At 34.0% G+C, this 24,701-nt stretch overlaps 1 protein-coding gene across 3 annotated transcripts in view; it reads right to left on the bottom strand.

Moving 5' to 3' along the window:
* Positions 1–23,633, bottom strand: part of LOC136034138 (eukaryotic translation initiation factor 4E-binding protein Mextli-like) — a 61,166-nt gene extending 37,533 nt beyond the window's left edge. The window contains exons 1-6 of one of the 3 annotated variants that reach the window (XM_065715311.1): positions 23,531–23,633; positions 17,394–17,545; positions 13,549–13,695; positions 8,132–8,298; positions 6,093–6,303; positions 2,932–3,003 (exon numbers count right to left, since the gene is read on the bottom strand). In XM_065715311.1, the coding sequence (XP_065571383.1) occupies positions 2,932–3,003; positions 6,093–6,303; positions 8,132–8,298; positions 13,549–13,695; positions 17,394–17,544 (748 nt within the window). In that variant the 5' untranslated portion in view covers position 17,545; positions 23,531–23,633. The other 2 variants (XM_065715312.1, XM_065715314.1) reach the window with 2 other exon arrangements.
* Positions 23,634–24,701: the final 1,068 nt, after the last annotated feature.

Here is a 24,701-nt window from a genome sequence, read left to right as displayed (position 1 = left end):
AGAATATAATTAGACAAATTAATTAATCTACTAAAAATTAATAGAAAATAAGGAAAATAAAACAAAAAACCTTACATAAAAAAAACATATATACAGCTATAGTCCTAAGTCAGTAGCAGTTTACATAAATACAAAATTTTCTTTTTGTTTACAAATATCTTTTCTATAGTTTTTTTTCTTTTTTTTATATCTAAGTAGAATATTTACTGACGCAAAGAGGCATCACAAAGTTGCGTGCTCAATACTTGCCAAAGATCGAAACGTACTTAATGCAAAACTTATAAGCACTTAAATTACTTCCTACAATTATAAGATCTCTAAAGTGAAAGTCCTGAAAATTTCAAATAGTCGCAACCTCTAAAGCTTTAAAATATGCTTAAGCGGGGCATGTGCACAGGATCGGGGAAGAGAAAGGGTACTGTTTGGGACCCAGCCCATTTGCGTAAAATATAATGTTTAGAGGAGTTTTATTACTAATATGCTTGCATATTACTGACCCAAAGCAAAAAAAAATCACTTTTAGAATAATCTCGCGGAATAGGTAGCCTTTGCACGGAAGTCTAAGCTTGTTAATTCGGAGTAAAAGTTTACCTTTTAAGCGACGTGTGTTCTAGCCTTAAGCTCAATTGACCCGTCACATACTTCTCAAGAAACAATAAAATTTTTGCAACAATAATTTTGGTTAATCCGTCTGTCACACACATTTAAGATACACATATTTTGATCAAATCTAAATAAAATATGGTTTATCTACTTAAGTAGTGTTATGCAAAACCTTTCGTATATTCTTCTGAGAAGCCAAAATACTGACAAATTAATACGTATTTAGAATTCTCTAAGAGAGAAATTAAAGATTAAAGATTTTTATTTAAACTTCTGTACAACACACACAATATAAAAAAAAAGGGTCAAGCCGGAGACACAAGGTCGATTGTTTACTAAGTAAATTACTTAGTAGTAATTTAAATCGCTTAGTAAATTACTAAGGACATTAAAATAAAAAACAGCTTTTCGCCCTAGATCCACCTTTAGCTTATTCATACCCAAAACCACAGTTTTCTTATTATATTTGTACATACATTTGACAATGCAACGATTGATTCAATCAGATATGCTGAGGAAAAAGTAGGAAAAAGAAGAGAAAAAAAAGTAAGTAAGTAAGACGGCACTAGACCCTTAAGGTCCAAATCGGCGGTGCTGATCTCCGTTTCATGGCTCTTCAGCCAGGAAGTGCACCCTTCCTGCTTACCTTTCCCAAATTTCTCCAAGTACTCATTTCGAGCTGGGTCGACTCTGGCTGAGATTACAGAGTCACGCCACTGACCCCCGTCCCAAACTAAATAACTGGTCACAACTGGGACTGAACCCGTGCCCCTTGGACAAAGAATTCCCACGCCAGCGCGCCAACCACTCAGCCAGGATGCCTTTAGCTCTCTCTTGCCTCCAAGAAAGAGCTAAATTAGAGCGTTTCACCAATTTTCTATCGAATGCAAGAAAAAGCATAATTTGTATGTGAAATTAAGCTGGGAAAGACTTAAAAAATTTCAAATGATACTGGACTTCCATTAAAGCAGTCATATTTTCAATTAGAGATAACATAACTTGGTTTTTAAACTTAACTGCACAACAAATTATGCTTCTTCTTAAAAATTAGCGTAAATTGTAAAGGCATTCGAGAATTTACGGAAAGGTCTACGAATTTGAAATTGAAAAACTAACTTGAGATTTAGAAAGTCACAAAGAAGTCAAGTTAAAGCTGACAAAGAACGACTCATAAACAACAAAATTATGCCAAGCCCTCTATTGTTATTCCGTTTCTTAACCAAATCCAAAAGCAGGGAAATCACATTAAATCGCCTAGCACCACTCGATCAAACCTTCGGCCCTCGAGAATATAGCTTCGCGTCCCCTAACTACACTCTCGGGGGTCGGCCTGTTTTTCTTATCAGAAAAATTGCTCAGCTGAAACAACTCTGTATCTAAGACGACTTTTGCTTAATGATATCGACTTAAGAATTAAATTAAAATTTGCAATGACATATTAACTCAAGAAGATGGGCAACGATTCGAAAATCTAACTTCTTTTGATCGAGCGTAAATAAGCAGAGAGTTAAATCTCAAGGTCCACACATCAGTGACAGAATCCACGAGCAACCTCTCATAGCAATCCCGGTCGATGGCAGAGAATGAGGATATCGGAACACGCGCTACGCGGATCATTGGTCAAAAATTCAAAAAAGTGAGTAAAGTTTTCAAACTTGGACACAGGAATGAAATTATATGACGTCCTTCTAAAAATTGAAAAAAGGAAAATAATATAAAATTTTCCGATCCCCTCCATGTCTCAGAACAAATTTCATGTTGAAGAGAGGAACAAACAAGAATGAAAAGGCATTGTCTAACAGAGCTGAAAACTTTTTTTTAAGTCAAAAAGACCTTTCTCCTCCCCCTATCTGAAAACTTTTTAGGTCTTAGCCCCCCTCTCTCCCAACGTATTTTCTTGTTTTATACAACTTTATTTAATTTTAATTTTATATGTATTTTAAGAATAAAAGCTAAATTCCGTAAGTACATGAAGCCGCATTATAAGCAACGTAAAATATAACAGGTAAAGCATAAGCAAGAAAAATAAGTTGCACAGCAAAAAAAAAAAACAAATAAGGAAAATAAACTATAGTTAGAGATCTGAATTTGCACAGTATTATATCTTTAAACACATTAGTTGTTTCATAACAAGAAAAAGTAGGGCAGGCTAACAAAGCGTAAGATAATATGCAAAGCACTTGTAAGACAGTCGTCCAATGAAAATTGGTTAAAAACAAATAAAAGGATGAAACAAATAGCCTACAGAAGTAGGCGAAAAGTAGTATAAATGATGTTATTCACAGCATGTTAAATGAACAGGATGCAACACACAATTTTAGGAATTACCTCTTTGGAAGGAAATGATCGTTTCGCTGATTTCCTCAATCAAATGAACGCGTCGTCCTTTTATTCCCATTACTGTGTCAAAAAAGAAAAAGTTTAAATTTGTTAAGTTTTCTAGGAAAAGCCGATGTTCAAAAATTTCCATTTGTTCTTTGCAATGAATCATGCTAAAAAGTGTTCTTCCTAAATGATTGTCCCAATTCAAAGTAATTGTTTTTTACTTTAGAAACGATTTTAACCTGACTGCTAATATTACGCGTCATCAGTAACGTTATTAAGCATAACTGCCAATAAACGCATACATAATTTTTTTTTTTTTTTATTTTTTTTTTATCGAATACATTCAGGTACAGCCTAACTGATTGACTAAGTTGATCTTTTAACCAGTTTTTTTTTGCACTCCCCTTTCGGTTAATACTGGTGGTACCGACTTCTAGCCACTTGAAGTACATCTCAGAACCCCATCTGTGCCACACAGTAATACCCATTTTACAGGTATAATAGTTTTATATAGCCTATGTTCAAAGATTTCCATTTGTTCTTTGCAGTGAATCATGCTAAAAAGCGTTCTTCCTAAATGGTTGTCCCGATCGAAAGAGCCACATGGTAAAGATGAATTTTATAATTGTTTAGTTCATTCAGGTGTTTTGCTAAGTGTTAATATTTGTGATTTGGTAATATTCATCATATTTAGTTTACCTATTGTTGCTAAAAAGAGGAATATATTAACAGGATGAGCTTGTTTTGGTGTTACTTGGTTGTTCTACATTTGCTGTTATTTTTTTCATAGGCATGTATTTTGGGGGTGAGATTTTTGGTTCAAAGAGATATAGTTTTTTTTAGCTAAGATTGTTTTAGATTACCTCTACGCAATCTAATTGTTATTGGAGATAAAAACTGAAAATAAAGCTAAGCAAGAAGACTAGCTTTTACTTCATAAACCTGACTGCTAATATTACGCGTTACCAGTAACGTTATTAAGCATAACTGCCAATAAACGCATTTATAGAGTATTTTTTTCTTGTCGAATATCATCAGGAAACAGCCTAACTGATTGACTAAGTTGATCTTTTAATCAATTTTTTTAGCACTTCCTTTTCGGTTACTACTGATGGGTACCGACTTCCAGCTACTTGGAGTACAGCTCAGAACGCCATGTGTGCCGCATAATAATACTCGTTTCACAGGTAGCCTTTTTGATGGAATAATCCCGTTTTAGCTAATATACGAGCATAACAATCGTAGACTTTGCAGTGTTTAGCATTCCATTGTTTAATCAATAATCTGGTAAATATGAAATAATAATAGTTTTATAAATGGTTCTGTTTTTAGACTATAATACTAGCTCATCAGAAAGAAGAAGAAAGAAAGGATACGGCATTAGCCTTTACAGTCCGTACCGGCAGTGCTGATCTCTGTTTCTTGGCCCTTCAGCCAGGAAGTGTAATGGGGGGTTGGAGGCCAGCCATCCTGTGCTTTCGCACACCCTTCCTGTTTACCTTCCCCAGATTTCTCCAGGTACCCATTTAGAGCTGGGTCGACTCTGGCTAAGCTTACAGAGTCACGCCACTGACCCCCGTCCCTAACTGAAGAATTGGGTACACTGGGATTCGAACCCGCGTCCTCTCAGACAAGGGATCCCGAATCCAGCGCACCAACCCACTCGGCCAAGGACTAGCTCATCAGATTCTACTAAATATTAACTAACTCATTAAGGGTATAATATGAATTAGTAACTTGATATGATGATTAACCGCACAACTTTGTGCCAGACTTGGCACACATCGTCATGCTTGGCATAGTTCCGCCTTGTTTAACACACACCACCTGATGTACATAATATTTGAGAGTCGGTAACCCCTCGGTTAATACCTTTCTGAGAATTATCATTATTAGTCAAAATTTATTACTGTTAATAATAATTTTTATTATTAATATAATAATAATAAATAATAATTAATCAACATTATTAGTTAAAAATTGGACGACAAAAGAGAAAAAAAAAGAGTAAAATATCACTACTATCATGACCTAACTAGAACTGAAGATTAACGGCTAATAATAATTTTATTATTAATATAATAATAATAAATAATAATTAATCAACATTATTAGTTAAAAATTGGACGACAAAAGAGAAAAAAAAAAGTAAAATATCACTACTATCATGACGTAACTAGAACTGAAGATTAACGGCTAATAATAATTTTATTATTAATATAATAATAATAAATAACCGGAGTAAACCGGAGATTAAACCATTTTAGAGCCGAAAAGAGAGCCAGCCATTGTTCTGGGATCAATTTACCGAAGGCAAGCCGAATTGAGCGAATTTAAACTATATACAAAAATCCTAAAGTACTTTATTTATACCATAAAACACCTAATGTTTCTAATCTTATTTTTTTTCCATAAAGCACTAGTTTGGCATAATCCTAAACACAGGGAAATATCATCAGTCTGTTTATTTGCACGAGTTTTGTAGAAATATGCAGCAGAGGGTGCGAAGACATAATTATTGCTTAAGTTTCAGATTCATTCTTTACTTTCATCAGAGATGAAATTTTTAAGATTAACACAATTAAAAGTATCTTTAAAAATCAACCTAAAATTAAAAAACTGACATTTTTCTTAATTAACATAATTTAAAAAGCGACTGACACAAGATAAATTTATAGAAAGAAAAGTAAAATCATGAATTATACCTTTACCAGAATTAGCATTTCTAATAACAACCTCATCTTTCAAATCATATTTCCTGGGAATTTTAGATGGCGCAGTAAACAAGAAAAAGTAAAATCAATGTATTATACCTTTACCAGAATCAGCATTTCTAATAACAACCTCATCTTTCAAATAATTTTTCCGGGGAATTTTAGATGGCGCAGTAAACAAGAAAAGTCAAATCATGAATTATACCTTTATCAGAATCAGCATTGTATTGTATCGGATTAACGACAGAATCAGCATTTCTAATAACAACCTCATCTTTCAAATAATGTTTCCAGGGAATTTTAGATGGCGCAGTAAACAAGAAAAGTAAAATCATGTATTATACCTTTACCAGAATCAGCATTCCTAATAACAACTTCATCTTTCAAATAATTTTTCTCGGGAATTTTAGATGGCACAGTAAACAAGAAGAGTAAAATCATGTATTATACCTTTCCCAGAATCAGCATTTCTAATAACAACCTCATCTTTCAAATAATTTTTCCCGGGAATTTTAGATGGCGCAGTAAACTTTCCAGAGTTCTTCAAAATTTCACCAGGCATAAGCGTCGGTGCGTGGGAAGCCAAAGGACCCTGTGTCTGGGAATTCTGAAGGGTGATTAGATTACTAGGAACGGAGGTCATCAGCTCAGGGTCGTCCATCTACAAAGTATATAGATAATCTAATTTATATTTTATTTCGTATATTTCAGTAAGACGCTATGAGTGAAGAATAATAAAATAAGAAGCTTTTGAAGGAATAGAAGGAGGACTAAGGAATAAGATATTATATGTGTTACTAGACGCTAAGAGAAGGTTCTTTTGAGTAAGTTCTGCTTGGAGGTCATTCTACTTGGAAGGAGTATATAACACAAAACTCTTTTTACGGCACTATTAGCAGCACGTTCCTACCTGTAGCTATTCCTAACGAGCAGTGCTATAGCGAGTGTAGCGGTTGAGGATGAGAGGTCACCAACAGTCAGTAATTCTCCCCCATAATACTCACTGATCTTGGCTGGCTAGAGTAAAATTTAGCTTTAAGTGTATATCTGAGCAAACTTAGGTTGAACCCATTTATTGGCTTTTGAATAAACAGATAACTAGAGTTGCAATTTTTTTATTTGCAATTATTTATTGCTCAACTTCAACCTTGACCGGTGGTTTAAAGCCCCCCCCCCCATCTTAAAAAGTTTAAAATCGTATTTTAGCATGGCTATTATTGATGTATCGCTGTATCGCTATCTTTTTTTGCTGGCCATAGCTGATTGCTGAATAGCTGTAGAGAGATGGTTAACGGCTTATTCGAAACCTAATATTTGCATCTAATGGTTATTGACAAATTAAGCCGTATAAAAGTGCCATATGATACCAAAACGGCACTTTATGATCTCATCTCTAGAATCGGTGGGAGTAAGAAGGTGGTTGGACTCTTTTTAGAAAGGTCTTGTCAACGGAACGCTTGTGCCTTGAAATATACGATTACCCAAAGTATGTGGAAAAGAGTGGGGATACCCTTCTCCCACAGCCACTTGCTCTTTACATGTAACATTTAACTTGTGCTTTGATGTTACAATGCCCATTATCAAACATTAATTGTTTTTCACAGCGTTTCATGAGTGATTGTATTCAATAGGACTTTTTGTTTTATATCCTAAAATCAGTTTCAATTAATGTCTTTCATTTTTTTAAAGCATCGATTCTGAACTTAATGATTGATCCTAAACTTGTGGCTAAACAAGTATCAGGACGGCTACCAAAAAAGGTAACAGTTTTGATCAGAGATTGTATAAATGAATAACCTTTTATACAAGTCCAGAGAAAGTTCTATGTGGTAACGACGATGAGCTTCTTTTGAGTTTGGTTTTTATTCTAATTTTTACTGAGGAGTTTTTCTATTTCTTCTATTTTGCTGGTCTTTTGCATAACTAGTTTAAGGATTTTTTGTGTAATTGGATTTGTTAACACTTTCAGCGGAAAGAAAAGGAGAGAAAGAGGATAATAGTAGAGAATTAGAGAGGCAGAGAGAGAGAGAGGAACAGAGAGGGGTAGACTATATGTTTACCCATATTTCAGTAACGAATTCAATTGCTTTAGTTTCTCTTATAATGAAAAAAGAAATCACCAATGCAACAGTACAAACACACACCACACAACCGAACATAAAAATAAAAACAAAAAGAAAGAGAAAAGGAGAAAGAAAGACTGTTTTCCGACTTTAGTAATTAATTTAGATCAGTACTTGAATGAGGCCTTAACCCTGCTCATCCATTCAATTACATAGGTCAAACAGCATAACCGTACACATTCAACCGCAAAGAATAGTCCATGGACAGGCAGTCGTGTCGTCAGTAAGTATAAGTCGTCATAAACCGAATGCTTAAGACTATGAATCAAACAAATAGTTCAAAAGCGACAACCCAACACAAGGTCTCATCAGGAATATACACACTTGCCTATAGGCATTTTTTTGTTTGTTAATTTGTGATTTTACCTTTAATTTGGCTAATCTCTCACGATAATAAGCAGCTATATTCTCATTCTGATGCCATTTGTTTCCTCGTAATTCTATCACTTCAAGCAAATGTAATCGTGCAACTTGGTCGATTGAACTGTCACGACAGGCATCCCGAATTTCCACAAAGCACTTGTCGAGTTGGCCTTGAAATAGAATCAAAATCAGCATCATCTTCAGAGGTCAAATTTGCTCAGCGGACCCGGTTAAAAAACAAAAACATATAGGCAAAAAGTTGTATAAAAACATATAGGCGAAAGATCGTTATTGTGTTTGCATATTACAAGTGAACCTGTAATCATTAAGGCTTTTAGAGATTCACAAACAATAATATAAATAAAAAATATGACAACAAAATTAAAAAAAAATCAGAAAAATGAAATCAAATTAGTACAAACAGGTGAATAATAGAATTTGGCCACAAAGAAAATGGAACATTATGCTAAAATTCACCATGGAAGAAGACACTTATGCAATACTGTCTTTTCAGGGGGAGGGGATTAAGACGGTAAAATAGAAACAACGGGTGAATTATAGTAAATTCTGAGATTTTGGGGTTGGGAGCAAGACCTAAGGGCCACCCTTCTGAACACGCGCCAGAAAGGACTGTTTCCATAGAGCCAATCACATGAAGTATCCCAGTTCAAGCGGTAATAATGACAGGGACTAGTGTTTATGTGATGACAGGAAATTAAGTCATAGGCCTGATCTGCTCAATTTAGAAAATATACACTCGAATTGTTAACAATACTAGTTAAAGGTGCAATTTTAACAACCGAATTCTCTAAAAACTAATGTAAAGCAATAAACTTCAGCCTAACAGCAAACATCTACTGAAGATACAGGAAAAGAGACCCTGGCTGTATTTTAACAGCCGAATTCTCAAAAAACTAATGAAAATCAATAAGCTCTAGCCTAACAGCAGACATCTACTGAAGACACAGGAAAGGAGACCCTGGCTTGCTTTTAGGCTGAAGCAATAAGCTTCAGCCTAACAGCAAACATCTACTGAAGATACAGGAAAAGAGACCCTGGCTGTATTTTAACAGCCGAATTCTCAAAAAACTAATGAAAATCAATAAGCTCCAGCCTAACAGCAGACATCTACTGAAGACACAGGAAATGAGACCCTGGCTTGCTTTTAGGCTGAAGCAATAAGCTTCAGCCTAACAGCAAACATCTACTGAAGATACAGGAAAAGAGACCCTGGCTGTATTTTAACAGCCAAATTCTCAAAAAACTAATGAAAATCAATAAGCTCTAACCTAACAGCAGACATCTACTGAAAACACAGGAAAGGAGACCCTGGCTTGCTTTTAGGCTGAAGCAATAAGCTTCAGCCTAACAGCAAACATCTACTGAATATAGAGGAAATGAAAACCTATAGAGGAAATAATTATATAGAATAATATATAATAATGATTATATATTTAAAATTTATACAAGCATTTTGTTACTTTATAATTATTTAGTTATTATTAGATTTATTTAAATCTAAGTAAAGATCAGTACTAATAGAAAATAGCAAATTTTACCAAGCAAATTATAGCTGTTACTACTACTACCAAAAACTCACCGCAGCACCATACCGCCTGAGACCAGCACAGCTATGCAGGCTCCTCCTCCATTCTAATCTATTCAAAGCCTCCATCCTTACACCCTCCCAGGAAAGTTCTATTTCCCTTAAATCTTTCTTCACAACATCCTCCCACCCCAGCCGCAGACGATCTGCTTTCCGTTTAGCCTTACACAGGTGACTGAAAAGACAAATATTTGGCAATCTGTCATCATGGATCTACAGAACGTGCCCTTTCAATAGCATTCCTCGATAAAGAGACTCCTCGAGTCCCTATATAAAAAATTTCGCAAATAGAATATACTATTGTCATTGTGCATTCAATTTGAACTCACCTGTTCATTTGGACAAGTTGAACTACTTATGGTCTTATGATTTCAATTGTAAAAAAAAACTTTTTTATAACAAAATTCATGGCACCAGGTCACTAGAAACAAATGGCCAGGTTTGCCACTAGTCAATTAATCCTTCTTCCTTTGTCTCTCTACCTTATAAGAAAATCAACAAACGGGTTTTCAGGGCAAGTTTCCCTAGGGAGGGTTATTTCCATGTCACTACAGATTCTTACATAGCTATTCTTCAAGTACTTGGTGCGGGTCTCTTCTTGTTGGTAAATAAGAAAAATGAGTTTTTTTTCAACTGAAAGAAAGGAGCAACATCAAAATTTAAAACAAGGATTGTTGGTTCGATGCGATCATTTCTGAAAAAAAAAACAACAATAAATAATCACGCATCCGTGATTTACTTCAGGCAAAAACAAAAAGTTCCATATTTTTGCAGACATGAGCATGAAACCTCTACACTAGGGTTCTTAAATACGCTGAAACTGATGGCGTGATTTTCCTTAAAATTCCTTTACTTTTACTGGGTATTTACCCCATTTTTCGAAAATCTGCCAAATTTCTCAGACTTGTAGCTTTTGATGGGTATCACTAAACTAAATGAGTCCAATATATTTGGAATCAGCATAATAAGTCGATTGTTTTGATACATTTTTTGATATCAGAATTCCATTCTTTAAAGTTTCGATTACTTTTGAACCGTGTCGCTCATTGCTTACAGTTCGTTATCACGAACTGTTCGATCCTGGCTGCACCGTATTTCTGCATCTTTGCTGTACTGGCTTGGCAAAGGGTAGTACCAGCATAACATGTCTGCTATACACGACGAGTTGTGCCACTAAGAGCATCAGTCAATGTAGCACACATAGTACTTTGTTATACTGATCACACGTGAAAGTGTGATGAATTACCCTTTTTAGTAGTACTTTGTTATAGTATGGCAAATACTTGGCTTATTTGACAATAGAAGCCTATTTTAATATTAGAACTTAAGTAGAATTTTTTATGGTAACTTTTAAATAGACCACCTAGTCGATGATATATGACAAGATATATGATATATATCGATATATGATGATACATGACAATAGAAGCATACTTTAATATTAGGACTTAAGCAGTCATTTTTTATGGTAACTTTTAAATAGACCACCTAGTCGATAATATATGACGCGATATATGATATATATCGATATATGACGATACATGACAATAGAAGCATACTTTAATATTAGGACTTAAGCAGTCATTTTTTATGGTAACTTTTAAATAGACCACCTAGTCGATGATATATGACACGATATATGATATATATCGATATATGATGATACATGACAATAGAAGCATACTTTAATATTAGGACTTAAGCAGTCATTTTTTATGGTAACTTTTGAATAGACCACCTAGTCGATAATATATGACGCGATATATGATATATATCGATATATGATGATACATGACAATAGAAGCATACTTTAATATTAGGACTTAAGCAGTCATTTTTTATGGTAACTTTTGAATAGACCACCTAGTCGATAATATATGACACGATATATGATATATATCGATATATGATGATACATGACAATAGAAGCATACTTTAATATTAGGACTTAAGCAGTCATATTTTATGGTAACTTTTAAATAGACCACCTAGTCGATGATATATGACACGATATATGATATATATCGATATATGATGATACATGACAATAGAAGCATACTTTAATATTAGGACTTAAGCAGTCATTTTTTATGGTAACTTTTGAATAGACCACCTAGTCGATAATATATGACACGATATATGATATATATCGATATATGATGATACATGACAATAGAAGCATACTTTAATATTAGGACTTAAGCAGTCATATTTTATGGTAACTTTTAAATAGACAACCTAGTCGACGATATATGACACGATATATGATATATATCGATATATGATGATACATGACAATAGAAGCATACTTTAATATTAGGACATAAGCAGTCATTTTTTACGGTAACTTTTAAATAGACCAACTAGTCGACGATATACATACTATATAGCTCGGCGGGGGGAAAGGGTTGATTGTACTTGTAAGAAACAGTCCTGGACACACGAAATTCCTAACTTAAACGTTGTGAAAGTACGCGATCGGTATTAGCTCTTGCCCCTGAGACCCTAAAATGGAAGCTCTGGAGTGGTGTCAGTCGAGTCTTGAGTTCATCAAAAACGGGCATCTATATTTGTTGACAGCCCAAATGTATGACTTGTATAGAGGGATAACTGAGCTGGATGATAATAGGTTCTTAGAAGAAAGAATCACACACAGGTTTCTTGCACAGGGAGATTGGACCCGATCGAAATTTACGTCCCAAGAGAGCTTTGAGGAGAACTTATCGAGAAATGTTGAGGAAGTTACTTGTCCACCTAACCATCAGTACTATGTTTTTTTAACAGGAATTTATTTTTAGCACAGCTTTGCCAACTATGACAACTGATTTTTCGACTCTGATCAGAATTCAGATGATGGTGTTTTTTTCTGTTAGACGACTTACTAAAATCCAGCTACCGAAGCAGAATTTGGCTCCTGTTAGAGCCTAGCTTAATTCTTGACTGTTCCAGAAGCCTAAAATCAACTAAAAATCAAGGACAAAAGCCATTGCAAAGACAAATGTTCTACAATCTATTGAACACTGACCAACTCCTATTTTTGAGAGTCGATCAGACTAACTGGCTTATTGACCTACAATATTTTCAGCAATAGAGAAATATTACAAGATGAATTTAATGATACTGTAAGAGAAAAATAAATCTGAACATAAAGTTAATAGTAAAATCGGACGATCTTATGAATTTTAAAGTTGTAATCTCACCAATCCTGTCGTGCACAGACAGAAGAATATTTCAATTGGATAGCCAAATAAAGCTTTTTATAAAGAGATTTAGACACCACTTCTAACAATTTGTAGCTTGCCTTATATAAGGTAACTTAGATTCGACGATTTTTCCTTTCATCTAGAAAAATTATGGAATCTGGTTACCTAGGGTGGTAAGGACCCCCCCAGCATATATACCTGGTTACAAGTAAAAATGATAAAGTCATATTTTTCTTTACATATTTCCTTATGACCTCTTACCACCCCATTCGAGGGTATCCTAGATTTGCTTGGCCACAGATGGATTATCAAAATATATATCGTATAATTATAGCAATAAATTGTTTTGCGAATTGGAATTTCCAAAAATCAGCAACTTTAATCCCAATAGGGTAGAATATCTTTTTTTTTGTTACAGCGTGCAAGTCATGGCTGATTTTACGACCATTAAAACAGAGACGGATTCTGAGACATCCCTCCCTTAAAATATCACCTTTAATGTGATTTGAAGAAACTTACGACACTATGTAGTTGATACAACTTGAACTATAACTAAGCATGCACGAGAACACCACAAAATAGGAATTAATGACATTAGAATTGGTACTGACTTTTAAAATTAGCTTCTGATTGTGGACCGTTGGCTTTAATGAGACTGCAGGCATAAATAACCGAGGCAGTAGAACATCTCTGGCCACTCCTACTGTCATCGCCAAGTTTGGTTATCAACTTCTCAAAATGACTGAACTCCTCCTCCACTACAAATAAGACACTAGAATCAACAAAAATCGAACAAAGAAGGAAAAAAGAAATGAAGCGATGCTATTTTAAGCCCCATAAATAGTGCTTACTTGTAGCAGAACTTAAGTTCTATCAGCTTTCCCTGGCAATTCGAAGCTGGCAAACTTTTTCTTAATACTAACACTTACAGCTGGATTACATTAACCCTTGGTCTACCTTCAGTCATGGGAGTGACAATCTATACCAGGATGACTATTAGCTTCTTCCACGTCAGTGAGACCTGTCTAGAGGCTTCATGTCAGTGTTGCCAGTAAAGTTTATCATCGGCACCCCAGGATGCTTATTCCAAGAGGGCAGTGTCACGCAGGTTAGTGATTTTATAAAAAAGAAGATATTCTTAAGGTCTTTCAGAGACATGCCAAAAGCAGGCGAGTTTGTACAATGTCTGCTATATTTTACTCTCGAAAGTATCACTTTCTGATCTATGTTCAAGACCCATTCAGTAAGTCGAAGACCTCACAAGTGGTTAAATAGTTTTGATAACCTAATCCCAACCTAGTCTTAATCTGACCTGGGGACTGAACTGGGAGTGACTTCACCTCTTAAGATTTCAAGCTTATCACATTATTTCTATATAACAGGCTTATTAAATTCTGCTTTCATTAATGCCTATATCTCCAAAAATTGTGAGTCTGTCCTTTATCTGATTTGTATCCAATACAAATTACTACTTTGACAACAAGAATTTCAATTAAGCTAATTGACTTATTTCCTTGTAGCTTTCAAAGTTAGATAATTAGCCAAATTAGTAGTTTAGGTCACTAAAGCAATCCATAACATTTAAATATACAGTTATGCAAATAAAAAACGATAGACAAAAAAGGTTAGTCAATTTATAGCAAACCATATAACTGGCTTTTGTATAAAGTGAATATACAACTCGATGCCTTTTTTGTGCTTTTTACGAATATAATAATCGCTTCTACCTTAAATTCACATTTAAGCACTTTTTGAGCTCTCAAAAATAACGAATTTTCAAAAAATTCTGACAGTTTATATAACTGACTTACCAATAAAGCGAACATACCACTTGATACCTTTTTTTAAGTTCTTTACGAATATAATAATTGCTTTTATAGCAAATTCAAATTTAAGCACTTTTTAAGCTCTTAAAAATGACGAATTTTCAATCAAAGTACGAGTTATCCGTCGTTTCCGACAAAATAATACTACGTATTCTTCGCGCCATTTTTGACAAAATAATACTACATTTTCTCAGTGCGAAGAAGAAAACGCCATAACATTGGTAAAATTAATTATCCAAATTAATATTGGAAAATCAGTGCTTGCGGATTATATAACGTTAAAAATATGGATTTATAATGAAATAGTAAGTTTGAGATCAATGTTTTAAAGTTTGAGACCAATGTTTTTAGCCTTTTTTATACCCCATATTTAGGTCATTTTTTAGAGCTCAAAGGTGTTTAAATCTGAATTTGAGGTAGAAGCAATTATTATATTCGTAAATAGCTAAAAGGCATCGAGTGGTATATTCACTTTATACAAAAGCCAGTTATATGATTTGCTATAATTTTACCAAAAAGTTTACAATGGCGAAGGGTATCGGAGGAGAAGACAAGAAGAATGATCAATTCAGCTCTGACGTCAATTCATAACAATTTCATTGGAGGGGATGAATTTTTCAAAATCTACAGGGGGGGGGGGAATTGTCTTTCTTTCAATTTATGAAATGAAAATTCAAAAGAGTTTTCAATGAAAGCATTTTACAAAATCTAGGGAGGGGTCAAATGCTCCCACCCGGCCAATGGACGCCACTGACCGTGCATTATTTATAATAATATATACTAATAAAAACTGTGTGGAGGAAATATGTTCCTTCTATTTCCCACTGTGTGGGAAAATATATTAGAACTACACTTCAGCCCTCAGTTATGAAAACCAGTCATTAGTATTTTTCTTTATAGCCATAAGATGATCTAAATTAAAGGCACTGTTTTTCAATTTAAAACTTCTTGAATATAAAGACAAATATTCAGCGTAGCTTTTGCAATTAGTTCTCACTAATGCTTCTAAAACGAGTTTAAAACTGAGACAAAATTCCAAATTGGGATTTCCTATAGTACCCTTTCTAAGGCCAGGAGGGTAGTTCAGAGACCAATTTGACCTTTGTGTTTCAAAGTAAACTTAAATATGTATTTACTATGAAGTTTATTGTTCGAAATAGTACAACATCTTAGATTATACACTTACAGCATCTATCATCATAGACTATTCGCTACAGACCATAGAAAACTTTTCATTGGTCACCTAAAGAGCCTGGAAATTCTCCCCCAATCAAGAACATAGAACGATGGTTCCGGTGGTCAAAATACCACTGTTGCTAAATTAAAACATATTCATCCATATTTTAGGCACAACCTATTCAGCCATAAAACTAAGGCTCACTACATGTTGCCAAATTAAAACGTATTCATTCATATTTTAGGCACAACCTACTCAGCAACAAAACAGGTGTTCACTAACTGTTGCTAAACTAAAACGTATTCATTCATAATTTAGGCACAATCTATTCAGCAATAAAACAAGGGTTGACGTTGTTTTGGGGTGTTTTATCATTGTCATGTGGGGTGCCTATAATTTTTTCATTCTTCAAACACTATATTGAACATTTAACTTCACTTTTAATTAATCCCCATTTTAGCTCCATTTATTCTTTTATTTTTAGCTCGCTGTTTTGACTCAAACATTTTTTGGCTTAATCGATTTATTATGGGCTTGTAATACATTTTCTTACCTATGTAATATACACACGCACATACATATATATATATATATATATATATATATATATATATATATATATATATATATATATATATATATATATACATATAGGCCTATGTATATATATATTTATTACATTTTTTGCATTGACTTTAATTTTTCGTGCTAAACTTATTGATTTTAATTCTTACTGAGCTTTTTATTTTTTTCTATCGAAAAGTTGTATGTTTTTTGTGATTTTTTTTCTTATATTTATTTTTTTCGATAAATACAAGTTTGGCAATGTTTGCGTATGAAATGTACTTCAATAACAGAACTTTATTTTGTCATATTATCTAAATTAACATATCCTACTCAGGCACTGACACAGGAGGGGTGGATGGGATTCAAGTTTGTATCCCCTGCGAGATTTCTTTCTATATTCTTTACATTTTCACTAATTCGCAAATTTTGGCGCTTCTTTGAAGAAAAAACTTCATTTGAAACAATGCCCTCATCTCCTTGAAACGACTTCTTTTGAAAAAGCCTGAATTTGTGACTTAACAACAAGAAAATTGCTCATTAGAATCAGGCCAACTATGCATTATATCTTTTTACTTTTCTAGACTGTTCTAGAACATTTCTAGAATATTCCGTTCTTTAGACAAATACCTTCAATCAAGTATAGCATGCACTATGTACTTGAAACATGGTAGGTAATGACCCTAGACATGAAACAGTTGAAACCAGGTCGTAAACAACCATTGATTTAAGACCCCTTGCGTATATTTTTTAAACGTGACCTCTATATGTGTTTATTATAATCTCTATAATCAGGTGGTATCTCTATGACAACGTCACCAATTCAGGCGATTAGTGGCAATAAAGCGTTTAACACCTAGATACCTCTTGTTACAAACAAGTTACTTACATGAATTGTATTGAGACGAGCAGGAGCTCCCAGCATGGCACTGTACACCATCCACCAGAGCTGTGGCAATTTTAAGAGCCACCTTATCAGCTTTCTTTGTCTTGGCTCTCACTGTTCCTGCTGCTGTATTGTGGACCAGAACTGATGTCATTCTGCAAATTTGATCATTTTTAATTAAACACAAATATATATGAAATCACCTGCATAATCTAAGCCTAGAAAAGTCTGATCCTTCTCTTTTGTACTGTGGTCTTATCTTTGTTCCTTAGGACAAAGTTGACCAAGGTAATCTATACGATGATAAGACACAACCATGATTTACACCTGATTCCATGCCAAACCAAATAATAACCTTGCTTCCTATCTTAACCACATCAATATTATTCTTGAAATATCTTTAATTATTTTAATATAATTATCTAGATCTTTACAATGATATTCACTGAAATTTTCTCTTTGACTGCTTGCAATTTGTAAAATTCAGGACTAAAGAAGTCTAATAGTTCAAAAACTTCTTATCTGTTAATTCTAAACCTGTAAAAACAACCACCATTCCTTTCTCAAAGTCTAGTAAGCATCATTTTGCAATTTGCTTCCTACCAAAATCAACTTAACTCTTATCTATTCTTGTAAAAGAGTTTAACTAAAACTTTCCCAAAATCCTCATTTAAAATATCAAATTGATAATTGTCAGTATATTATCTCTAAATTTGCAATTGCCCTAACTTAAAAAAAAAACTCATTTACCATACTATCTTTGCCTTAAGCCTTGTTATTTTCTAATCTTTTTTGTACTAACCTTGACTCCTCCTTACTAAAGAATCTTCCTTTAACAATAATTTATTAAGATTAAATATATTTTCAAAATATTCTACCAATATCTGTTTAAGACCATGTTCATTACTAATTAAGGCCCTGCTCCAATCTTTAGATGGAAAAACTTTAAACTATGTAATTTAACAGTAAAGAGAATCATTAACAAGCAGGCAATAAGAGATAGCTTAGCTATTCATATGATATTTGTGATTATTGGAAAGCAGCCAAACTGAAATAAGCAAGAAGATAGGCACTGGATAGAATTAGTATGCAGATCCAGGCCACTAGTGAAAGATTTCCCTGTCTAGTAGTTTTTGTGTCAAACTCAAGTTCAGTGCCAAACTCATTGGTTTGAAACAGCCTAAAAATGTGCTTAAAAAAAAAAAAAATCAATAACTTCAAGAAATCAGTAATTTTTTTGAACATGGACATCCTACTTCAAGTCAACAGTAATTGTCACCTAAAGTAGTTTAATGCATGTGACAGAAATTTTGGGAGGAATGGGGTTTATAAAAGTGGGGGATGATTTAAAAAAAATTAACTGTCATAACTGACAATTCATTAGGGTTCACTTTCATCTTTGACAAAGAAGCCTCTTGTGTGACATTGTCAAGTAATGTCATAATTGAGCTTCTAGGGGTAAGTGGTATATGCAGGGACAGGGTATAAGGTGGGACATGGTACTTATCTGTCATCTAGCATTCTTTAAAAAATCTAATAAAGCCGCCTAGTATAGTTCATTCAATGGCAGACATGACAGTTCTATAATTTTGGTAAGTTGCTATTATCGTTTTTGAGAAAATCGACTTCAAAGTTTTGGCTATACCCTACAAAAAATATTTGGGCAGTAGTATTTTGTGTTTTATCTTGTAATGGTTTGCAGAAATTGTGCATGTAAGATGGCAAACGAAAGCTAAAACATCAGGCCCTACTGTGTGGCCATCTTGTGGAAAAATATGCAACAGTAAAAAAAAATCAGACCCAATTTGCAAGTAGAGGTCACATGGTACATACTGGGACAAGACAAGTGGTATGTAGTGGGACATGTCCCAGTATATACCATGCGTCCTCTACTTGCCTGACACTCATTGCAGAATGGCCCAATTTTGACTTTAGACGCTTGTTTACCTGTCATTCCATCCAAATTAACAGTCCTGTGTCAGTTCTAAATTCTTGGTTACATTTTAGTTACATTTGTATGAGACAGCTCACAATAAACTGTAAGTAAGGAGTCGATACAATAGTGGCCAAAACTCCTAAACAAAATTTTGATAGCAATTAATCAATCAAAAAAATTGGCTTTTTATATGGATTCCAAATATATAAAATTGATTTAATTTAATGTTACCCATTAAAAGCTTGGTTAAGTCTGGGCGGATGTGACTTGCTAAAAGATAGCAAACAAATATTGGTCAAATAAGAGAAGCACACTTAACCCTGCCATTTTAACCAAACACTTAGAAAACTATAGGTTCTATCACTATCTTAGCTTTATGACTATCTACCTTGGTTCTATTGCCATTTTAACCAAACACCTGGAAAACTATAGGTTCTGTCACTATCTTAGCTGTGACTATCTACCTTGGTTCTACTGCCCTAGGAATGAAGCATGGATGGATAATAGATAGACATATCTATTAACAAATTAACATCATTAACATCTATTAACGAATTAACATCATTTTTATACTTTATTCTAATAAGGATGGAAGTAATACCGTAATTTCCTATCACTCAATTAGACTATCTTTCTTGGCCTTTTCTACAACTAGCCATGACTTGATGCCCACAACTGTTCCATTTAGATTCAAAAATCAACGTAAATTCTTACAGTTCAGTCCATACATTGCGTCTTTTCTTATCTGTTTTTACTTGCATCCTAATGATAAAAAATGAACTGGTAGTCCAGTCTTGTGCCTAAGATATTTTTACTTTTAAATTCGAATTTTGTTGTACTTTTTATACAAAGAATAGTTGAAGTTTTCTACCAATACATGAATCTTTTTACTATGTCCCAGAGTAAACCACCTCATGTCCCAAGATATACCACTCCCAGTACTTAGTGGGACAAATGGTATAAGCAGGGATAGCCCCCCTTTTTCCCTTCTAGCTATACAAGAAAAATCAGGAAAAATCATAGCTTATGCAGCAGTTCTGGGGCATTCATTTGAGCCATAAACCATTTTTCTACTCCAATGTTAACCATACATTTTGGAGGTTTTCCAAAATCCATCCCTGCATATACTACTCTCCCCTAATATTTTGTTGACAAACCTCAGCTGCAGACAGGTAGTCCATATACTTTTATTGCTCTGTGTGGTCAGTCATGAGATTATTAATCATTATAAGGAATAAAATTAGACCCATCAGAGTTCCCTGGGGCACCCCACAAAAGATAAGAAGGGGATTAGAATAAACAGTTTTTTTTTTATTTAAGCACTTGAAAAGAATTTGTTAAAAAGGAGGCAACAATTTTAACTAGAAAGGGACTCACTTGAAACTCTGTCAGCAGTTTATTTACAAGGATCATTTACATTTACAGTTACATATTTACATTTACACAGATATTTACATTTACATAGTTTAAGATCCAGCAGTCACAAACACTTGTCTCCTTTAAGAGACAGATGAAAAGTTTCTTATTAAAGGCTTTGTATTAAATGTTTCTGGTTTATTATTATATTAAATGGTTTATTTATTATTTTTTTTCTTTTTTGGGTTGTTGTTTTGTTGGCGTTGTATCCTTGATGATGCAGAGTATTTTAATTTGTATTTTATTGTAGGGTTATGTCAGGGTTGCTGTTTCATGGGGACTGCTGGTGAGTTGATTTCTTTTCCTTATATATTTATATTTAGATGTTGGTTAGTATGTTTAAGACAAGTTTTATAACTCTTTATTTATTGTGTGCCATTTCTCAAATAACAGACCATTGAGCCCTTTGGGATATTGTTTTTGTTATTTTATGAAAATAAATAGAACTTGAACTTTGATATTGTGGTCAATTGGGTCAAACACTTTCTGGACATCAATTAATAAAAGATTCAACCAAGTATCAGTGTTTTTGAGGTTTTTAAGAATGGTGTCAAGAAGACTAACAAGGTAGTGTGAAGTAGATGCCTTCTTCAGGTTTCCAAATTGTTGTAAGTCAATAAGTTCAAGAATGTGTGCCTTTAACCAATTAGCTAAAAAACTTTTGTACATTTTTGAAAAAAAAACTGGGGTTAAGTTGGTTGGCTGTACTCCAGTAACATTGTTCACACCTCCCTTCTTTTGGATTGGGGTAATATAGCCCAGCTTTATTTGAAATCAGCTATTCTGCTCATATAAGACTCACCAAGTTACCCATCAAAAGTTATGAGTCTGAGAAAATTTGCACAATTCTTGAAATAGGAGAGGGGCCTAAAATTCATGCAATTGTGATGAAAATCACACCATCAGATTCAGCATACCCAAGAACCCAATTGAAGAAGTTTCAAGCTCCTATATTCAAAAATGTGGTATTTTGCTATTTTTGACAGGAGATAGATCACAGATGCATGTTTTTTTCCCAGGGGTGATTGTATTGAAATAATAGTACAAGAAGATCAGAAGAGGGCAGATTTGAACGCAAATTAAAAGTTCTAGTGCCCTTGTCAAGTGACAAAAAAGATTGGAGGGCAACTGGCCCCCCTCCCATGCCCATTTAATTCCCAAAGTTATCTGATCAAAAGTTTTGAGATAGCAATTTTCTTCAGTATAGTTGAAAGATCAAATAACAATGTCTTTAGGGGTAAAATGACCCTCCATAGTCTGTGCAGAGAGGCCTGTAAGTATGAAATTTGCCCATTGTTTACATATTGACTTACTTGACTTAAGTCTCCTGCCAGGCACTGCTCAGCATAGAGATTGACATCTGCCTCCTCTATCCACTTTGGTCCATGGTGAGTATTTGCTCTTTGCAAATACTTGTCTATAATTTGCAAATGTCTATACAGACAGTTTTTTTTTTTTTGGGGGGGGGGGGCAATTTTGTGCTTGGGGTGGATTCCCACTGGAAGAATCTTCCCTGGGAAGGGGGAAAAATTCCTGGGAAAATTTTTAGCTGGGGGGAATTTGATAGAATTCCTGTATGAAATCCTTTTTAATTGTCTTACATTATCTTTGCCAACTTAATTTTGCATATGGAGATGTTTTGGGGGAATTTTCTAGGAGCTATTTTCTGCATGTTTTGATTACTGGAAAAAATTAATATGGAAGGGTGCATTTCCAGAGTGATCAAGAAACAAATCAGAGATTAAAGTCTTTTTCAAATGAAAGTATACTAGGTTAGTTTTTCAGGCTGAATCATTCACAAGAGATTTTACAGGAAGGGGGGATTTTCAGTGTGAATGGAACTGTCTGGAGAGAACTTGACAGGGGGTGAACTGAAAGTAAGGAGCTCCATTGAAACTTGAAACAAAGAGAAATTATCCTGTATATGAAGGATCACCCTCTCCTGGACCTTCACCAAAATTCATGTTAAAAATAGAAACATTGTAAAAAAGATCTCCTGTTAAAATAATGCCCAAGGAAAGTTTTTAGAGCCTCAATTTCTAGCTTAAGAATTCTGGCTTAAAATTCTACTGAAATAACAGGAATTATATTTCCAAAAATCAAAACCAATGAAAAAGAGATTCAAAGCTCAAATTTAAATATTTCTTCTGTAGGAACTCAGGCAGGTGAGTTCCATATTTCAATATTTTTTCTGTTGGAACTTAGGTGGGTGACTTGTTATTTATGCAATCTTCTAAAAACTAGAAGTAGGAAAATGGTGTAAATAATAACTTGATAGGCTAACAGCCTACTTCCCTGGGATACATTTTGGCCATAGATTCATTCCTGGAAGTTTTGTTCACCTAATGTGTAAAATTCACCCTATGCGAAAAAATCCTAGATAAGCTACTTTTCGCTATATTGGAAAGTGGTTAGGTTATTTCTATGCTCAGCCTAGCTTCTTATTCAGCAAAGATGCTTGCAGGGGCAGTTCTAGGCCTGGGCAGGGGGGGGGGGCAGCTGCCCCACAGTTTTCTGATATTGAATCCACCATCCCTTTTACTTTATATTTTACACTCTTGTGATGGACCTTACCCCCACCCCAGATTTTGATGCCTAAAACCCCTAGGCCTACTGAATGCTGAGACTACTTTGGCTTCCTAGGCCACTAAAATCAAATTTCTTTAAAAAAAAGATAAACCAGTTGCTAACCAAGAAAAGAGACGAAAAATAATCAATGAGCTTATTGGACTAATTCAAATAAAACAGAGAGGCTTAATTAATAACGCAAATTCAAGCATTAGCCTACTTAAAGTATATCCAAATTAATTTTCTACACTCCCATTCATATCACTTAACGCCATCTGTTATTTTGAAGTACTTGCGATAGATGGCCAAGCTCGAATCCTGAGCTCGGTAGTTGGCTTGACTACTGTCAAGTTAAACCGCGGTTCTAGCCAAGTCCTAACGTCGGAAATTTGGTTTTTCTGAACTCCCATATCACAAATTTGTTTGCGACAAACCTAATATCCTTATGTGACTAAATCCTGACCCTACTTAGTAACAAGAACTAAGGAAAAGTCAACAAGAGTACGAGGGTAAAACGATCAGAGTAAGTGCGACAACAGAGATTAAACGCTTGAATTTGATATAGTTTAACTGCAGTCACCTCAATTCCAAGGCCTGAACGCACTCAGGATAACACTATACGCTTTTACTTTAGATAGTGATCCGAGGAAATATATGTATATATATATATATATATATAATGAAAAGAGAAATCACCAGTGCAACAGCACAAACACATAATAAAAAAAAAACAAAAAAAAACAGAATGATTAAATATAATGTAATATAGTTTGTATCGGAAGACCTGAGGGCTATGTATAAAAGTCGTAAGTATATCTAACTAACTATAAAAGTGTTAGACAAAAACGCTCTGTGGTTCTAACTGGAATGTATGCACATTGTCTTAATCGATTTCAACATAGATTTCCCACTAAAAATCCAATAAAACATATTACAAAAATATTTTAGACTATCTAGCACAAATTAAAGATTTCATCTTCCGTTTTTAAGTTTTACACTGGTTCTGTTAAACAAAAAAAAATTTAAAAGAATTTTGCTGCTCTATGCGTTTTACAGAAAAGATGATCGCTAAATTTGGACGCGGTGTTAATTTAGTACATTAAAGCTAATTTGATACTAGTAAAGTACAGTAAAACAGGTTGAACAAAAATTTTTAAACGCAAAATAATTTTCAAAATTAAAACCATAGATTTTCTTTCTTGTATACGTTATTTCTTTCAGTCGCAATAGACGGCTCAGTTAGTTGTTCTCATTTATTTATTATAATATAAGAATTTTCAGTTTTTCTTTAAGCACGATCAGATGAAAATACAGCCTATTCGAATCACCTGATTTTTTACAAGAAGGTAACAATGTTTTGAAGGCAAATTATAATATTTAAAAGAATATAA

Source organism: Artemia franciscana, chromosome 12 (genome assembly GCF_032884065.1).
Source record: "Artemia franciscana chromosome 12, ASM3288406v1, whole genome shotgun sequence".
Classification (NCBI taxonomy): domain Eukaryota; kingdom Metazoa; phylum Arthropoda; class Branchiopoda; order Anostraca; family Artemiidae; genus Artemia; species Artemia franciscana.
This window is presented reverse-complemented; position numbering and strand designations above follow the sequence as displayed.